Source organism: Cricetulus griseus, chromosome 3 (genome assembly GCF_003668045.3).
Source record: "Cricetulus griseus strain 17A/GY chromosome 3, alternate assembly CriGri-PICRH-1.0, whole genome shotgun sequence".
Taxonomy (NCBI): Eukaryota; Metazoa; Chordata; class Mammalia; order Rodentia; family Cricetidae; genus Cricetulus; species Cricetulus griseus.
This window is the reverse complement of record NC_048596.1, coordinates 52457622-52476011: the sequence shown is the minus strand read 5'-3', so window position 1 is coordinate 52476011 and position 18390 is coordinate 52457622. Positions and strand designations below refer to the sequence as shown.

Genomic DNA, 18390 nt, shown 5'->3' with positions numbered 1-18390 from the left:
TGCCTCTGCCTCCTGAGTGCTGAGATTAAGGCATATGCCACCACCACCTTTTTAAAATCTTTTTTTTCTTTTATAAATGTATTTATTATGTATGTATACAGTATTCTGGCTGCATGTATGCCTGCACACCAGAAGAGGGCACCAAATCTCATTATAGATGGTCGTGAACCACCATATGGTTGCTGAGAAGTGAACTCAGGACTTCTGGGAGAGTAGCCAGTGCTCTTAACTTCTAAACCATCTCTCCAGTGCAGGGGCAGGGAGAGAAGTATCTTAAAAGAGGCCTTCCAGCCACAAAGTGCAGCCACAGGGAACAACAAGTGTGCCCAGCAGGGAAAATGGATGTTACCTCCTATTGTGTGAAGAGAGTCATACTGTCTGGAACCCAAAGGGTTCCAATGGGGACAATCATCTGTTCTTTCCACATGAATATGGGAAACAGCTTATAAGGTGTGGGTCCTTTAATTTCCCTGGCCAGGGCAAACAGAACCTTTGTGGTGGGTAGGGGGCAGAAACTTCATCTAACAGACTTGATGAATCTGGGTTGTAGCTTTGCCTGGGAACTGATGTCAGACCCAGACCCATGGCCCTATGGGCACAGTAAGACAAGCTATGGGACTCAGATCAAGTGTTGCATACTTTCCTGCCCAAGGTGGCCAGCCTGGAGAATGGCAAACAACGACATAAGTAAACAGTGATAGTGCCTTCGATCTTTTTTATCAGGATGGGGTGGGGGGTGTCACATTTATCATAACAGCCCAAATCCCATTTGCAGAGGTTTGGGGTCTTCATAGTGAGGGGAAGCAGAGCAGCCAGAAGATGCTCACTAGCCTGGGGTGGTTAGCTAAGCTAGTAAGTACCCTGTTCCCCCTAAGGAGAGATATGAGGCTCCTTGCCAACTGTTAGATGGCAGTGCTAGGAGACAAAGGATCACAGGAGAGTTCTCTAAAAGGTCCAGGTCCTGGGACAGCTTCCTCCCAGTCTGAGTTGGTTCTATGCTCCTGTCTTCTCCCACTAAGATGGGGCCTGTGAGGCAAATGGCCCTGCAGTCTGTCTGAAAAGCAGCTTGTCACTTTCGAGGCTTCCGGCACCTGGGGAGTGGAGGAAGAGATATTAGTGCTGGCTGGAGCTTAACTCCAAGCTCTTCTTTTTATATTTATTCATTTTTAGTTTTTAAAATTTTGTTAAATGGGCTGGAGAAAAGGCTCAGTGGTTAAGAGCACTGGCCGTTCTTCCAGAGGACTGAGTTTAGTGGCCAGCACCCACGTGGCAGCTCACAACTGTAACTCCAGTTCTAGGGGACCTGACACCTTCACACAGACATACAGGCAGGCTTTGGGGGGGGGGGCTGGTACGTGTATGTGTTTTATGTACTTATGACTTAATCATCCTCCACATTTATCCTTTTTGCCTGGCATAATGGTACATACCTTTGATCACAACACTTAGGAGGCAGAGGCAGGCAGATGTATGAGTTCAAGGCCAGCCTGGCTGGTCTACAGAGCAAGTTCCAGGACATGTAGAGAGACACTGTCTCAAAAAAAAAAAAAAAAAAAAAAAAAAAAAAAAAAAAAAAAAAAAAAACACAAACAAGCAAGAACATATTTTGCTATTTTTACTTAGGTGTATATGTCTACTGCATAATCACATATATACAAGTGCCTGCGGAGGTCAGAGGGGAGAGCTGGAAGCAGCTGCAGCTGGAGTTGCAGCCCTTAACCAAGAGGGTTCTGGGTCTGTACTCAGCCTAACCGCCACTGAGCCATCTCTCTCCACCCCCTCCTCTGTTTATCTTTGGAGACAGGGTCACTAAGTGTGAAGCAAACTGATTTCTGTATGATGGTTGGCCAACAAACTCCAGGTTCCTTTGTTTCTGCCTGCCCTTCCAACACTAGGTTACAATGTATCACTCCTACCTTTCTTCCTGGGAGCTAGGGATCCAAATTCAGGTCTTCATGCTTGAATGGTAGACACTTTACCAGCCAAGCCAAGCTCCCACCCCTATTTATTTACTTATTTATTCACCTATTTATTTATAGACCTTTTTTGTTTGCTTGCTTGTTTTTGAGACAGGGTTTCTTTGAGCAGTCCTGGGTGTCCTGGAACTCACTTTGTAGACCAGGATGGCCTCGAACTTGGAGATCCTCCTGCTTCTGCCTCCCAAGTGGTAGGATTAAAGGTGTATGCCACCACCAACTGGCATGGTATCTTTTTTTTTTTTCGAGACAGGGTTTCTCTGTATAGCTTTGGAGCCTATCCTGGCACTCGCTCTGGAGACCAGGCTGGCCTCAAACTCACAGAGATCCACCTGCCTCTGCCTCCCAAGTGCTGGGATTAAAGGCGTGCACCACCAATGCCCAGCATCTTTTATATTATGTATATGAGTGTTTTACTTGCATGCATGTATGTGCACTGCATGTATGCCTGGTGTCTTCAGAAGATGGCATTGGATGTCCTGGAATTGCAGCTATAGATGTAGGTGCTAGAAACCAAGCCTGGATCCTCTGCAAGACCAGAAAGTGCTCTTAACCATTGAGCTATCTCTCTCCAGCCCCTATTTACTCATGTGGGCCAAGCTAGCTTCAAACTCACTATGTCACAAGAAATGACCTTGAACTTTTGAGTGCCATCATGCCTGGTTTCATTTGGTGCTCAAGATCAAACCCAAGGTTTCTGGCATGCTAGACAAGCATTCTGTCAACTCTGTTACATCCCCAACACTTCTTTGTTAATATTGTTTGTTCATTGGGATCACTTTGGTCTAAAGCCCAGACTATCTTCAAAATCACTCCTGCCTCTAACTCCTGAGTGCTGCAATTACAGATGTACACCACCATACCCAGCCAAAGTTCCTTTTTGTCTTCTTGTGGATTTGGGGTTTCAAGAAGCCCAAGCTGGCTTTATACTGTGTAGCTGAGGTTAACCTTGAACTCCTAATCTTCCTGCCTCTACCTGAGTACCAAGATTCCTGGCATATAACACCATGCCTGGTCCTAGTATTCTTATGCATTTTGTTTTGTTTTGTTTTGTTTTTGTTTCTCGGGACAGGATTTTCTGTGTAGCCTTGGCTCTTGGCTGTTCTGGAAATCACTCTGTAGAACTCACGAAGATCTGCCTGCCTCTGCCTCCCAGATGCTGGAAATAAAGTCGTGCGCCACCACTGCCTGGACCTCTTTTTTCCTTTTTTGAACCCCATTTTCTCCTGATACTCTCTGGGGGTCTCCAGAGTCTGTCCCATATATCACCCCATGGCTTCACTATGGAACAGAGAAGGGCTGCTCAGCACTGTAAGCAGAGGTACATGGGGTTCCTATACGGCTTGTTCTCTCAAAGCCTACAGAAAGGATAAAATGTCTATCTTATGGGCTTCTGTGAAGACATAAAGCTCTGCAAATTGGAAAAAGTCTTCTTTAGTTCCATTCTAGCCAGGAGATGGCCAATTACTCAGAGATGAGATTGGGTGACAATATCACAGTGCTCAGCGTCCTCAACTTGTGGTGGCATCATCTCTCCCACGGACTTGTGCATCTGAATTTTGAGCTGTGGTTTTGCTGATCTGGTTGCCAGCAGATGTACAGTAAATGTTTACCACATGCAGCTGGCTCCTCCTTCCCTGGCCTTTTTCCCACTGGCAGGCTCACCTGGACCTGCTCCAGGACACAGCCTTGATACCTCCCACACAAGTGCCACCCCATAGACTCCTCACCTGCAGGTGTCTGGGTTGAACTCTAAGCCCCGCCCTTGGCAACGGAGGAAGCTGCGGCGTCTGCAGCGGCAGCGGCAGGTCCGGGGGTCAGGGCGCTGACGGCGCTGGGTGCAACGTGGGCAGAGGGTCCTGGGGCTGGAGTGGGATGGATGATGTCAGCTGGGGAGGGTGCTCCCGGGGCAGAGTCCCAGCCCGTAACAGAGCGGGGCTGGGGGCGGTGGTGGGGTATGGCAGCCCTAGGAGGAGAAGCAACATGTCTGGGGTGGAAAGAGTCTTCCCAGGATCTAGGGCTGGGACATAATACATTGATTTGGGGGAGCATAAATGGAAAGGGTGTCAGGTGAGAGGAGAAAGCAAAGAGGGGCTGCAGCCTCCTGGCTCACTTATGCACCTCCTAGCCTACCCATGTGCTCTCTCCTGGACCAGCAGCAACTCTCAGGGACTCACCTATCTGGTTTCACAGCACTGTCCCTTTTTTTTGGTCTGAAAAATGAGAAAGAGAGAGAGAGAAAGATAAGAGAGGGTAAAGAAACCAGAGCCTCCTGCTCTCTTGCCCCAGGATCCATGCCTACTTCTGGCTCTACTCTTAGTCACCTAGTCCCTACTACGGTGCAACCCCATGCCTGATACCCCCACCCCACGCTACACTGTGTGTACTTGGAAGTTAGACCTGGCTGGCACCTGCATTCACATTGGCTGTGTTCTTCCAGGGACATCTCCCCCAGCTGACTGCTCGGGTACTGGATCATGAGGATCTGTACTCAGGAGAATGAGGAAGAGACAGTAAGTGGGGGGGAGGGAGGGAGAAAGACAGAAAGGGGATGCTCATGGGCTGGAGAAGACTGGCCAGAACTTCCCACCTCCTGTGTACCTGTCTCTGGGCTGACCCAGCCCCCAGAGCACCATTGTCCCAGCAACACGCATGCCTCATAGGCCCCAGTACCTGCATTCGGACTTGGTGTTGCCCAATGGGCACACATTCCAGGCCGTCGTCAGGGCAGCAGCCACCACAGCGCTGCACAGTCACACAGCTGGGCACTAGTTGTTTGACCACATTACCCATGAGCTCCATGCTCAGAGGCACCACCACCTCCCTGGGCTGGCATGTGGCACGGGCATAAACATCCATCCATGGCACCACTGCGGGCAGACCCAGATGGATTAAGTTCTTACCAGGTTTCCTGAAGCTGCTTCGAGCATGTAGCCTCTCTATTATCCCATCCCCACCACCCCAACCCTTCCTTTAAACCTGTCTTCCTCTGCCTTCTTTCTCAAGAAACCATTAAGCCTCAGTTTCCTCATTTGGGAGAAATAGCATCTCCCAAAGGAGTTGGGATCACACAAGATGAGGGGCATAAAGTCAGGGTCTGTGCCAATCCCTCTTAGTACTGGCTGGTGTCAAGTTATTGTTAACTATTATTACCTTTCTTCTGGTGGCTGGGGCCATCAAATTGGGACACAGGAGCCTGTGGGAAAGAAGATACCTGGGTCCAAGGTACACTCTATAAGGGTTGGCCCTGTGACTGTTAAGTTCTCTGGCCCTGAGTCAGGCTTCTTGCTCCTTTCTGACATCTTTTCAGATTGTTCTGTTCCCAGCTCCTCGGCTCTAATTTTCCTTGTCCGCTTAGCCATCTGGGTCTTTCCCCTGGCCCAAGACCCACCAGACATACTATGGGAGTGGCACTAAACCCCACGCTTTGGAGGTGGGCTTGTTTTAGGTCAGGAGCGGGGGACAGTGGGAGGCAAACCAGGTACGGAGGGCACTGAGGCAGCTCCACCCCCCAGGAGCCCAGGGGATAGGGTAGGGCGGGGGAGTGGCCGGGGGGGGGGGGGGCTAGGGCTAGCGGGCCTGCGCAGCGCCAAGTTATGGCCAGTTGGACCAGTGGATCCCCTCCGCAGAAGTAGCGGGCGCCTCCCTACTTCCGCCAACCTTGAGAGGGCACCGCGGGCGGGCGGGCGGGCGAACTGGATGTCGTGGAAGCACATACCTGGGTGCGGGCCAGTTGCAGCAGCACAGCGAGCAGCAGGCGGCGGAGCAGGGGGCTCATGGTGCCCGCGGGCCGCGCGCCGTGGGGCCACGCATAGCTCTAGCCCGGCGGCGCGGGGCGGCGGCAGCCAGAGCCCCATGGCGCGGGCCCGGGCGCGGGGACCCGGGGCCCGGCGTGGGGGCGGCTCCTCCGCGGCCCCCTCCCGAGCCCTGGGCGCAGGCAGCGCCGCGGCGGCAGCTGGAGGAGCGGGACAGGCAGGCGGCCGGTGCGGGGCGGTGGCGGGACGGCGGGCGGCGGGACGACGGGGGGTAGCGGGGGCCTGGCCGGGGCTGGCGGGCTGGAAGCTCATGTGACCTAAACACGCGCTCCCCACCAGGCTGCGGGCGGAGGCGGGCAGGGGCGGAGCTGGTCCCCTCAAACGCCCCCTCCGGCGCTGCAGGGGAAAGGGGACGCACCGCCCAGAAGGCCGGACTCTGGGGTCGCTGCACCAGGGGGTGAAGGTTGAGGAGATGTGTGACCTGAAGGACCGACCCCGACAAGAGTCTGAAAATCAGTTTATTTATTGCACGTGCTGTGGGAAATGTGTAGTCCTGGGCAGGCAGCTAGGAGATGACCAATGCAGGTCCACCTAAGTGACCCCCTCAAGGGCTGCTATCCTGGGGTACGATCCCAGGGCCTTCTGGAGACGGGGAGGGTCCTTTCTGAGGCTGCGGTCTCTGCTGCCGCTCCTGCTGAATCCTGGCTCTGTTGGCCCTGGAGAAAAGATAGATCGGGACAGGGATCCCGATAGTTCTGGGACAGGGACTGAAGCAAGATCGAGCACGACAGACCTGGCTCTGGCCCTCGTGTCATTGTAGATGGCTGTGATGATCCGATCCTTTTCATCCATGAAGCTCCGGTGCACCTGCTCCAGCTTCCTGTGAGGGAATTACAACAAACCCTGGGTCTCAAGGTTCTGCTATCCCTGAAGCCAGGGTCCTTAACCTTGCTCTAGAATCTATCTCCCATACAACTTTACATCTCTCCTCCCAACAGACAGTCCTGTGATAAGTTGAAAAAAGGTACACAACCTGATCGGCACACTTTTAATCCCAGCACTGGGGAGCTGGAGGCAGGTCTCTGTGAATTCAAGATCAATCTAGTCTACAGAATGAGAATGAGTTTTAGGACAGCCTGGGCTACACAGAGAAACTCTGTTTTGGGCGGGGGGGGGGGGTGCGCACTAAGTGGTTCAGGTCAATGCAGGGCTGGGTGGTACCCTAAGTCCCTGGGTGTCCTGTGAAAGTTGGTGGATCAGGTCTGAAATCGGGGTGCCCCTCCCAGGAAATTAGAAAGGGGATGTATTTCTCTCATCTCCATTGCTGAACTAGACAGTACTGGCAGTGGGCACCATCCTTTGGGTTTCTGTACTGCAGAAAACTGGAATTACAGCATGCATGAGAGAGTGGTCTGAGGTCCTGGATGCTAACAAGGACTGTTTCTGTCACACTGTACTGTTCCCCAGCCCTTCATTTCCTCTTTCTTTCTATATTGGGACAGAGTTTAATGTAACCTAGGCTGCCCTCAAACTCAGTAATGTAGCCAAGGATGACCCTGAACTTAAAAAAAAAGATTTCTTCTTATGTTTTGTATGTGTGTGTGTGCATATGCATATGTGTACATCATATGTGTGCAGGTTTGCTTGAAGGCCAGAAGAGGGCATCAGATCTCCTGGCAGTTGTGGGCTATCATATGTGGGTGCTGGGAATTGAACTCTGCTCTTTTTTTTTTCCCCACTCAAGACAGGGTTTCTCAGTATTGCTTTGGAGCCTGTCCTGGAACTTGCTCTGTAGACCAGGCTGGCCTTGAACTCACAGAGATCCACCTGCCTCTGGGATTAAAGGCGTGAGCCACCACCGTGCCTGGTTGAATTCTGCTCCTCTTTTATAAGAGCTATAGGGAGAGACCCTGAATACCTGTACCCCTGGCCACACCCATTTGGGCATGGTCACAGTTACATAGAGGGATAGGATAAAGAGTGAGCCAGGTCCCAGTGTGTGTCTGAGACTGGGTTGCTCGGAGTGCCAATCTGGTTATCGGCTATACATGTGAGTTGTTCTCATTGTTGTCATTTATAATATACCATCAATAAGGGCTGGAGAGATGGCTCAGTGGTTAAGAGCAGAGGTCCAGAGTTCAATTCCCAGCAACCATATGGTGGCTCACAACCATCTGTAATGGGATCTTGTGCCCTCTTCTGGCATGGAGGCTTACATTCAGGCAGAACACTGTATACATAATAAACAAATAAATCTTAAAAAATATCATCAATAACTATATCTTGGGTATGGCTGTGTTCCTTATCAAATAGCAGCAAGCAATCTTAATCACTGAACCATTTCTCCAGCCCCCAAGCTTCTCAGTCTCCCATCTCCATCTCCTGAGTGCTGGGATTGCAGGTACAAACCACCATGCCTATTTTATGATATGCTAGAGAGAGAACCCCAGGGGTTTGTCTATGCCCTCCTTGTGCATGTTTTTGGATGGCTCTAGCCTCACCAACAATCAGCACCAAAGATTAACATTCCAGTTATGAGAATGTTAATGAGAAAACAACTTTAGCCCTCTTGTGTAGTGCTGCCTTTACCCAGCAAGGCAAGGCTCCAAAGACTGATTTCACAAATTTCTTAGCTTGAGAGAGACAAAGTATTCAGGTCATAGGCTGCTGTGGCTGGCTGACTACTCTACCCACCCTCTACCCTGTACCCCAGGAAGGATGGGAAGGCACCTGAAAGCGACATAGTGCAGGCTCATGCCTGCCACCATGAGCAGGAGGCAGTACCCCAGTACCCGCTGGTTGTGTTTATGCTGCTGCTGCCTTGACTCGGGCCCCTGTGGCCTCACTCTGTGAAACTGGGCCCAGTATTTTGCATTGGGGGGTTCCCAGGAACTGTTGAAGAGCAAAAGGACAACGGAAAGATGAAGCTTTCTGGAAGGCTTCAGGGTGGGGACAATAGGGGTCAGGGCTACTATACCTGTGTGTCTCTTGGGTATACTTAGGCTGGGCTCTGGTTCCTGAAGATTCTGGGGGACTGGCTGAATGCAGCTGGTGGTCATATTTGCGACGACTCTCCTCACGGCTGAGCACTCGGTATGCCTCATTCAGCTCCACAAAGCGGCTATGCAGGGCTGGGTTCCCAGGATCTCGGTCAGGGTGCAGCTGGGTGAAACAGTGATCCCTGTATCTCATTTTCCACGTCCTTCCTGGGACCTATCCTGATGATGGCCACCCATAAAGACTGACATCACTCCCACAGATTTTACCTATGGGACATTGCCTCTCACTTTGCTGACCCCTCCCAAAGGCCAGAGAGTCAGAAAGTACAGACTCTTACCCCTCTCATTCAAGAAAACCAAGGAGATATTTCAGCTCACAACTGTAACCCCAGTTCTAGGAAGGTGGGGATAGGAGAACCACTGAAAGTTCTCTAACTTTGGGCTACAGTGTGAGATCCTATCTCAAAAACAAAGAAAGAAAACTAGCCCAGAAGGACCGACTCCTGGCTTTGTCCATGGAGGATATTGGGTACCTCCTATCCATGCAGGTGGAGGAAGGAGTGTGCTAGCAGCTAGCAGGTAGGTACAGACCTACCCCAGGAGTGTGTCTGGTTTACACCTCATCTTCCTCCCTCCTCACCTTGGGGATACCAATACCTCTTTGGACTTGGTAAAGAAAGCACGTTTAACCTCTTCAGCACTGGCATCAGGATGCACCCCCAACAGTTCGTAGTAGTTAGACGGAGAAGACCTATGGAGAGAAGCCCAAACCTACAGAGGCTTAGGAGACCAAAGGTCATCATTGCCCTGTCCTGCCATCCTCTCTGGGCACACCCTTCAATTCAGTCACCAGGAACTGAAGTTAGTCCCAAGACACATTTTGCTCCAGATTACCCTTCCCTTTGGGATGTTTCAGGAATGGTCAGGACTTCTTAGTTTCAAAGTGTCTTCCTCATCAGACTCCTACACCACAGACCCAAAAAGGGTTCTGCTGCTTAAAAAAAAAAGTGGGGGGACTACCGGGCATTGGTGGCGCACGCCTTTAATCCCAGCACTTGGGAGGCAGAGGCAGGCAGATCTCTGTGAGTTCGAGACCATCCTGGCCTACAAGAGCTAGTTCCAGGACAGCCTCCAAAAGCCACAGAGAAACCCTGTCTCGAAAAAACAAAAACAAAAAAACAAAAACAAAAAAAAAACAAAGGGGGGGGGACAAACAAAACAGGGTCTCACTAGCTCTGTCTGACGTGAACTCCCTAGGTAGATCAGACTAGCCTTAAACTCACAGAGTTTGCCTTTGCCTCCCAAGTTCTGCGGCTGACAGTGGGCACCACTGTCCCACCACCATCCTGGCTTAAACACTTCTTTAAAGTTTTATTATTTGATTTTATGTATATGACTGTTTGTGGGTATGTGCACCACATGAATGCCTGGTGCTCCCAACAGGTCAGAGAGTGTGGCTGTAAGTCCTTGTGTTGAGTCCTCTGTGCTGGCAAATGCTTTTAATCTCTGAGCCATCCTCCAGCTCCTAAAGACTTACTTAAAACAGCAGGTTTTGTATGTCTCTCTTAGGGTCCTCCTTGTTTCCTAGCTTCTCTGGCAGTATGGTAATCCTTTGCTCTATGTCTAAAATCCATATATGAGTGAGTACATACCATGTTTGTCTTTTTGTGACTGGTCCCCAGAAAAGAGGAAAGGGACAAGATCTCCTGAGCTAATTGGGAGCATGGGGGAAGGGGAGAGGGAGTTAGGCGAAAGAGGAGGGGAGAGGAGGACATGAGAGAGCAAGATGGATCGAGTCAGGGGAAGGATAGAGGAGAGCAGGATGAGAGAGACCATAACAGAGGGAGCCATTATAGGTTTAAAGAGAAATCTGTCACTAGGGAAATGTCCAGATATCTACAAGGTTGATCCCAACTAACAACCTTAAATGCACTTCTCCGATAATGAGATTGATGACTACCTTATATGCCTGAGCTGAACTCTGGAATCCAGTTGCAGAGAGGGAAGAGTGATGAGCAAAGGGGTCAAAACCAGGCTGGAGAGACCCACAGAAACAGCTGACCTGAACAAGGGGAGTTCATGGACACCAGACTGATTGCTGGGAAACCAGCATAGGACTGTTCCAGACCCCCTGAAAGAGGATGTCAGTTTGGAGGTCTGGGGCCTCAGGTAGTGGATCAGTATTTATCCCTAGTACATGAATGGACTTTGGGAGCCCACTCCACATAGAGGGATACTCTCTCAGCCTAGACACACGGGGGAGGGTGTGTCTAGGCTGCTCCAAATGATATGACAGATTTTGAAGATCCTCATGGAAGGCCTTACCCTCCCTGAGGAGCAGAAAGGGGATGGGATAGGGGGTCGGTGGGGGGCAAGGGAGGAGGGGAGGGAGAGGGAACTGGGATTGACAAGTAAAACAAGCTTGTTTCTAATTTAAATTAAAGCCTTAAAGCCGGGTGGTGGTGGTGTGTAGGGGACAGTGTAAGCCACACCTGCTAGAAACTGGCTACAGGTGTGCCTAACCACACCTAACCAGGGCATGGTCAAGGTGAGGTCAGGATGACTCGTGTTAGGGTTTAAAGGGACAGACAAGGCACATCTGAACTCCAGATACTCTGGAGATTGTGTTTGGAACCTTGATTGGGCAACATAGAAAAACTGCATCTCAAAGGAAAAGGAAAAGGCAGATTCCCACCCTCACCCCCCCTCATTCCTCCTGACCAGCATCTCCAGATCGCAGCCCAGAAATCTAAATCTTTGTACTCAACTTTCCTCATTTCCAGTGTATGCACAGTGAAGGCTGACAACATACCAGAACTATGGAAAGAGCACTGGCTTTGACCTGAGCTCAAATTCCCGACCTGCCACTTATCTCACTTAATCTTGGGGCTCTGCTCTGAACCCTTGATACTCAGTGTCCAGCTCTGAAGGTGAGGGTTATCTGGGACAGATCTCTAAAGGCACTTGGCGTATAATGCAGACAGCTATCTCAGAACACAGGGCTCTCAATAGAAAATCACAGAACAACATGGCCAAGATCTGGCGCTCAACTCACCGCTGCTCTGTGGCGGCTGAGAGAAGCCGGGTGGGAGGGCTGTAGGGCCACAGCCGGCATAGGCGCGGGGGCAGCAGGAGCAACAGGGACGGCATGATGACAGCGGCGGGGCAGCTGGGAAAGGGAGGACCCCCCAAGAGGTATGCATTGGATCCCAATCAATTGGGCCGGACCTCGGGTGTCGGGGAAGAGAGAAGGAGCCTGCCTCAGTTTCCCACAAAGCCAGACTGAAGCAGATTTCAGAAAGGCCTCTTTATTCAAGACTCAGACGCGAGTGCTACGGCCTCCAGCACTGGTCTCCAAGTCTAGATCACCGGCTCAGGACCCGGGACACCCCTCCCCATCTATAGCGTTAGGTGGGCGTGAGGAGGAGGAGCCACAGCAGAGCCCCGCCCCTGTCCCCCACTCACAAACTCCACAGTCGCCGCCATTTCCTGCGCCCGCACAGGCCCCGCCCCCAAGCCCTGATTGGTGTAAGGCTCACGCCACTCTTATTGGGCAGGAAGGCGGGTACACGAACAAAGGACCCGCCCCCGTACGCTCATTGGTCTAAAACGCCAGAGTCCGCGAAGCGGAAGTGCCGGGGTTTCTGAAAGGTACCGGGGTCTGCCCGTCCCGTGCCCCATCCCTCTGAGCAGCCAGGCGCGGTTCAAAGAGGTGCTTTTTCTGCGCCGTGGCCCGCCTTCTCCAAACAGGGACACACGGAGGCTGCGTTGCCACGTGGCCAGCCCCTCTCACCCACCCCAGGTTCTCCCGGAGGATCCCAGACTAGCAGAAGCAGCAGAAGGCAACGGTATCCAAGAATAAAAGTCCTTTATTGTCTTTAGAGCTGCAGTGATAGGGCTGGGACGCTAGGATGACTCAGGCGGGACGTCCCAGCACCCGACTGTAAAGGAGGATGGCGATTGTAGAGGAGGATGGCGCCTTTGGCTGAAGGGCAGAGTTGTGCCCACATCTCTGTCTCCTGTAGTCTCTGTACCCTCTGAGAGAAATCAGTGAGACCCAGACATCAGGCCTCACTTTCTGCCTATAGTTACTGAATCTCAGTACTCCTGTCTATCCCCGTTCATGGGCTTTCCCCTTAGGTAGGACCCAAGCTTTGTGCCTCTGGAAACTCTAGGAGACCCGGGAGTTCTCTGCCTCACCCAAGTATTCTTTCCCCCCAATACCAGACCACCGTGAAGGCCTCAACTCCACACCTGTGTCTCCACAAAGATGATTCCTGTAGACTCGTGGGCCTCAGGTCCCCCACTCATGTAATAACTCCTAACCTCCTCTGAAGTTAGGCTGCACCTAGACAAAAACATGAGGGTGGCTTGGTGTCCAGACTTTATGGGAACCCCACAGAACTCGAGTCGCCTCACACCCACTCCTTCCCCACCCACCTCACCCAGGATCCTGCACCCCAGAGCCCACTCACTGGACATGGAACTCTGCACTGGCTCTGCCCGCGCTGGTCTCATTGCAAGCGATGCCCAATAACAGTGGCTGGCTCAAGGTATGCGGTGGCACGTTCACCTGTGGCAGGGAGTCCCACCTGTCAGGCTGACAGCTCAATGGCCTGGGTTTTTTGTTTGTTAGTTTGGTGTTTTTGTATGTTTATTTTTGTTAAGGCAGAACCTCAAGTAGCCCAGGCTGGCCTTAAACTCACTATTTAGCAAAGATGACCCAGAATTTCTGGTCCTGCCTTCATCTCCTGAGTGCTGGAATTACAGGTATGCATCACTGTACCTGGTTTACACAGTACTGAAGATAAAACCCCAGGCTTTGTACATTGTTAGGCCAGTGTTTCTCAACCTGTGGGTCGCAACCCCTCAGGAGGTCAAATGACCCTTTTACAGAGGTCACCTAAGACCATTGGAAAACATATTTACATTATGCTTCACAGCAGTAGCAAAATTACAGTTATGAAGTAGCAACGAAAATAAATTTATGGTTGGAGGTCACTACACCATGAGGAATTACATTAAGGGTTGCAGCAATAGGAAGGATGAGAACCACTGTGCTAGGCAAACAATCTTAAGAGCAAAACTGAGCTATATCCCCAATCCTCAATGGCTGTGACACTTGGCATTTTTGTTTTGCTAGCCAAATGCCCCATTACACAAAATACAGGCTCTGAGTGTGTTAATTTTCAGATGAAAAATGGAACAAATTGTCCAGGGAAACCATTTTACCCAAGCGAAGTAACCAAGACTCTCACTATTTTTTCAGCAAATATGGGAACAGACTAGACTAGACATTTTTCATTATTTGCACTGTAGTAAAGAAGAATCTGAGGGCTAAGGAATCATGGCCTCAGTGTTAATGCTATGCTCCTTCAATGGCAGCGAGGCTCATGCAGACCCTCACTCTGGCCCAGGACTGTGGATTTCTAGCAAATCCTACCCCCTCATTCATGCCTATCATGTGTCTGGGAGTGTCATGTGTCACTCACCTCATCACAGATCTCCTGTAGGACACTGGAGAAGAGTTCACGTACCACCAGTTCCCCAGGGAGGTCCTTGTGCTGGGGGATGCCACCAGAGCACAGGGCCTGTGAAAAATTTAGGCTCAGCCTTCATCTATTCCAGTTCCCATTCTGCTTTTCCTCTTGTTGGCTATGGGGGCCTAGGGCAGATTCAGTGTGGGAGTCTTGGCAATTCCCTAACCCAGGTCCTCCTATTCCAACTAGGAAGGTGAGAAAAGATATCTCCCCTTCAGCCTCCTCCCATGCTCCCTAGCTTTCATAGGTGTGTTTCAGCTTAGAACTATAACTTGATCTCCCAAATGGCAGTGAGCACCTTGTCTCCTCCCAATATTGGTGAGAGTCATGGGAGGTGCTCAGCTGGGTGGGCAGCCCTCTAGCAGGGCATGCAGCACGGGAGGCTACTGGCTGAGAAACACCAGGCCACTTTTCCCTTTAAGATAAAATAAAACCAGAACTAGGAGCTTGAATTTTGTGCCTTTGTACCCAGCCAGTCATTTTACCTGAGGTTCAGGGTGCCCTCCAGGCACGTCTACCATCCCAGGCGCCTCAGCCACCTGCTGAGAGCGGCGCAGGAAGACAAGGAAGTCATCAGCTGTGACCAATATGGCACCCACCCCCAGTGGATCTGCCAGATAGGCTTGCTTTTCACCCCAATCTGTAGCTCCCTGCTGTCGCAGCCAGGAGGCTGAGCTGGACCAGTTTGTGCCCAGGAAGTCCCGGTAGGAAGTTAGTCCCAGGTTCAGGAGCAGCTGTGGCTGAGGTGAGCTGGATGCCAGTATGGCCGAGTGAAGGCGGAACTTAGGGGCATCAAAGATCCAGGGTTGGGTCTGTAGCCTTGTCTCCCAGATGGCAGTAATGGTCTTGTCTCCTCCAGGCAGTGGGCGACGATCATGAGCTGGGCTCAGCTCTACTGCTACCTGCTCCTGGGACAGTCCCCCAGGAGGACACAACAGCAGGAGGGACACCTCAGGGTCCATGGTTTGACAAGGAAATTCTGGGGAGAAGACACATATGGCCATCCTGTCACTCGAGACAATGAGCTGGCCCTCTTTTCCACAGAACTCCTGAAAGTGAGCCCACCCTTCTGCAGATCCCTGACTACTTATTGCTTGGGCAAGAGTATCAACCCAGCAAGAATCCTGAGCCCAGCAAGCACCTGGAACTCCTGCTGCCCCAGATCCCTAAAACCTTTGGGCATCCCTACCACCCAGCAGCAGTAGACGCTCCAATGTTCATGGCCCCCAAACCCAGATGTACTTACCTCCAACCCGGACGGACGCTCTGGAAGCTGGCTCTTGGAATTCACCGGCGGCTTGGCCCCCAAGCTCCACCTCTTTCCTCTCAAGCGGAAGTGCCTGCCCCTTTCCTTCGCGGCTTCCCATTGGCCAGTCTGTGTCCAGGCCTGCGACTTGACCCTCCTTGAGCGCTTCTGATCCGCATCGGCCTGGCTCACCTTGGCGTCTAGTCTCCAGCCCGGAGACCTAGGCAGCGGCAAATCCGCGATCCGATTCCAGAGAGCGGAGTCTGATCCAGATCCCTCGGGTCTCGTGGCTGCCAGTGTGACCCTGGCAAGTCTCGCCAGCTGGGCCTCAACTTCCATTGTGTGGACCAGAGGGTTCCAGGGTGGGATGAGCGGTGTGATTCACCCATCCCGAGCCTTTGTGACTTTATGGGCAGAGTGGCCACACGTTCCTGCTCCCTACAGGTCTTGGCCATGAACGCCCCTGGAGGAAGGAGGCAGGAAGGTAGAAGGGCCCATAGACCCCGGGAACAGGTGTGCACCTTTCCACCCTCACCCCCGGCAGTGGCTGGACAGGGGAGGAGACCCTCTGAGCCTCAGCTTCTTGGTGGGAAGACTGGAGAACCAATGGTCCCAGAGGCCACTGGAGCTGTTCTGGTCTACCTTTGCAGTAGGACATTCAGGGCTCAGGGCTAGCTACCAAAACCCAATGACTCTTTCAGGACCGAGATGTGCAGCTGTCTAAGGCTCTGTCCTATGCCCTACGCCACGGAGCCTTGAAGTTGGGACTTCCCATGCGAGCTGGTAAGTGAGCATGGTGGAATCTGGGAGAAGTATGAGCCCAGACTGGAACCCTGTCTCCTCAACTTTTAACCCTGCCCAGGAGGAACACAGAATAGGCACACTCTCCAAATGTACAGAAAAAGAAAGCCCAGAACCCATCTCATGATAAACACTTCCCAAGGATGGAAGGGGTTGCATTCTGAGGCAAGTGATGTTTATTGGATGGCCATTCTGGGCCAAGTACTTAGTACATGCTGTTACTCTCCCTGAAGCAGATATGCTATTTGTTTTTAGTTTTTTGTTTGTTTGTTTTTATTGTATGAGTGTTTTGCCTGCATGCATGTATGTCTGCACTACGTGCATACCTGGTGCTTGTGGAGGCAGAAGAGGGCACTGGACCCCTGGAACTGGAGTTCAGATGGTTGGGAGCTGCCATGTGAGCTCTGGGAGTCAGACCCCACGTCCTTTGGAAGATTGGCCAGTGCGCTTAATTGATGTACCATTTCTAAAGCCCTTTTGTTTTCATTTTGAGATAAGGTGTCATTAACTTAGGCTAGCCTCAAAATACCTTGAACTCTTGATTCTTCTGCCTCTACCACCCAATTGCTGGGCGTATAGGCATGTACCAATATGGCCACTATAAAGCTGGTCACCTTCCCAGGTAAGTTAAGAAAAATAAGGCTTGGGATGGAAGTGTATCTCCTTAGCAGAGGTCTTGCCTAGCAGGTGCAAGGCTCTGTGTTCCACCCCAGTATAGAAAAAACAAAAAAATGAAGCCCCCAAAGGAAAGCCTTCCTGAAGGTCACACAAAGGAACCTCATGCGACCTTCCAGGCCTAGCCTTTGTTCCAGGTGCCTGTGACTCTCCTGGTAACCGTAGACCCTGACTCCTGCACCCACCCCACCCTGCAGATGGCTTTGTGCCCCTGAAAGCCCTGCTGCAGCTACCTCAGTTCCACAGCTTCTCAGTGGAGGACGTAGAGCACGTGGTGGATACCAATGGAAAGCAGCGGCTCGCCCTACAGCCAGGCGAGCCCAGCACTGGCCCTCTTATCAGGGCCAATCAGGGCCACTCCCTACAAGTGGGTGCCAAGGGGCAGGTGGGAGGGAGAGCCAAGTGGGACCCCACTTCACAAAGGAGATCTCATTGCTGTCCATTCATGTACTCATTCCCAGGTACCTGAGTTGGAGCTGATGCCCCTGGAGACACCACAAGCCCTGCCTTTGATGCTAGTCCATGGTACATTCTGGAAGCATTGGCCATCTATTCTACTGAAGGGCTTGTCATGCCAAGGAAGGGCACACATCCACTTGGCCTCAGGGTTACCTGGGGACCCTGGTGTCATCAGTGGTCAGTATCACCTTCAGCTATTCTGTCCTCCCAGACTCCCCACCAAGCGTCACAGCTTCCTTTGTGTGAGACCACTACACAGACTTGCGCGGAGCAGTATCTCCCGACCCCACTATAGAGCTCCATTCTGCCCAAGTGCCCCAGGTCCCTGTCTAACTGTCCCCACAGGCATGCGTCCAAATTGTGAAGTGGTGGTGTTCATTGATGGACCCCTAGCCCTGGCAGGTAAGTGTGGACCCCCCCCCCAGGGACCCTCCCAGATCTGTCAGAGAGGGGCACCAGTCACATCTCTAGCTCTGTGAGCAGATGGAATCCCCTTCTTCCGCTCCGCCAACGGGGTGATCCTGACTCCAGGGAATGCTGAAGGCGTCCTACTTCCCAAGTACTTCAAGGAGGCCCTGCAACTACGACCGACCCGTGAGAACCAACCACCTACCCTGTATTCTAAAGCTTGTGCCCTTCTGCCCTCAAGCTCTTTGCAAGTTCCCCACCATAGGCTGGCTTATATGTTCTTTTCTATTAGCAACTCTAGTCTCTTCCCCAGGAAAGCCTCTCTCCTTGGCTGGTGATCAAGAGACGGAGTATCAGAGTGGCCCCAAGCACAGCTCCAGAGGAGGGAGAAGAAAGATCCAACAATAAAATACTTATTTATTTAAAAAAAAAATCTGAAATTAGTCACAGAAAGAAAGTCCAGTTTGAAATCAGGATTCCTTGTTCCTTATCTGTATCTGGCACTCCTCATGTGCTTAGGAACTACATATA

At 51.6% G+C, this 18390-nt stretch overlaps 4 protein-coding genes across 12 annotated transcripts; 1 reads left to right on the top strand and 3 right to left on the bottom strand.

Annotated features, from left to right (window-relative positions):
• Positions 1-698: 698 nt before the first annotated feature.
• On the bottom strand, positions 699-5896 carry Vegfb (vascular endothelial growth factor B). Of its 2 annotated transcripts, none has more exons than XM_027408433.2 (7): positions 5695-5896; positions 5130-5172; positions 4650-4846; positions 4388-4461; positions 4154-4189; positions 3707-3942; positions 699-1091 (listed from the first exon to the last, which is right to left on the bottom strand). In XM_027408433.2, the coding sequence occupies exons 1-6, from the start codon at positions 5752-5754 to the stop codon at positions 3729-3731; spliced, it is 624 nt and encodes a 207-aa protein (XP_027264234.1). In that variant the 5' UTR covers positions 5755-5896; the 3' UTR covers positions 699-1091; positions 3707-3728. The 2 variants fall into 2 exon arrangements, with proteins under 2 accessions (XP_027264234.1, XP_027264235.1); XM_027408434.2 differs by having other exon boundaries at positions 3707-3841.
• Positions 5897-6232: 336 nt separating this feature from the next.
• Positions 6233-12253, bottom strand: Dnajc4 (DnaJ heat shock protein family (Hsp40) member C4). Of its 5 annotated transcripts, none has more exons than XM_027408425.2 (6): positions 12196-12253; positions 11786-11899; positions 9388-9481; positions 8709-8893; positions 8462-8623; positions 6233-6611 (listed from the first exon to the last, which is right to left on the bottom strand). In XM_027408425.2, exons 2-6 carry the CDS (start codon positions 11878-11880, stop codon positions 6323-6325), a joined length of 825 nt encoding a protein of 274 aa, XP_027264226.1. In that variant the 5' UTR covers positions 11881-11899; positions 12196-12253; the 3' UTR covers positions 6233-6322. The 5 variants fall into 5 exon arrangements, with proteins under 5 accessions (XP_027264226.1, XP_027264227.1, XP_027264229.1 ...); XM_027408426.2 differs by having other exon boundaries at positions 11786-11958; positions 12196-12243; XM_027408428.2 differs by lacking the exon at positions 12196-12253 and having other exon boundaries at positions 6233-6438; positions 6525-6611; positions 11786-12148.
• Positions 12254-12581: 328 nt separating this feature from the next.
• Nudt22 (nudix hydrolase 22) lies at positions 12582-15607 on the bottom strand. 2 transcript variants are annotated; one of them, XM_027408423.2, is made up of 6 exons: positions 15517-15606; positions 14756-15249; positions 14223-14321; positions 13206-13303; positions 12985-13078; positions 12582-12767 (listed from the first exon to the last, which is right to left on the bottom strand). In XM_027408423.2, exons 2-6 carry the CDS (start codon positions 15230-15232, stop codon positions 12609-12611), a joined length of 927 nt encoding a protein of 308 aa, XP_027264224.2. In that variant the 5' UTR covers positions 15233-15249; positions 15517-15606; the 3' UTR covers positions 12582-12608. The 2 variants fall into 2 exon arrangements, with proteins under 2 accessions (XP_027264224.2, XP_027264225.2); XM_027408424.2 differs by lacking the exon at positions 14223-14321 and having other exon boundaries at positions 15517-15607.
• A 50-nt stretch (positions 15608-15657) lies between these two features.
• Positions 15658-18333, top strand: Trpt1 (tRNA phosphotransferase 1). 3 transcript variants are annotated; one of them, XM_027408432.2, is made up of 8 exons: positions 15658-15856; positions 15961-16029; positions 16218-16299; positions 17190-17359; positions 17454-17628; positions 17797-17853; positions 17935-18045; positions 18173-18333. In XM_027408432.2, the coding sequence occupies exons 2-8, from the start codon at positions 15970-15972 to the stop codon at positions 18265-18267; spliced, it is 750 nt and encodes a 249-aa protein (XP_027264233.1). In that variant the 5' UTR covers positions 15658-15856; positions 15961-15969; the 3' UTR covers positions 18268-18333. The 3 variants fall into 3 exon arrangements, with proteins under 3 accessions (XP_027264233.1, XP_027264232.1, XP_027264231.1); XM_027408431.2 differs by having other exon boundaries at positions 15659-15823; positions 18173-18332; XM_027408430.2 differs by having other exon boundaries at positions 15659-16029; positions 18173-18332.
• The last annotated feature ends 57 nt before the right edge of the window (positions 18334-18390 follow it).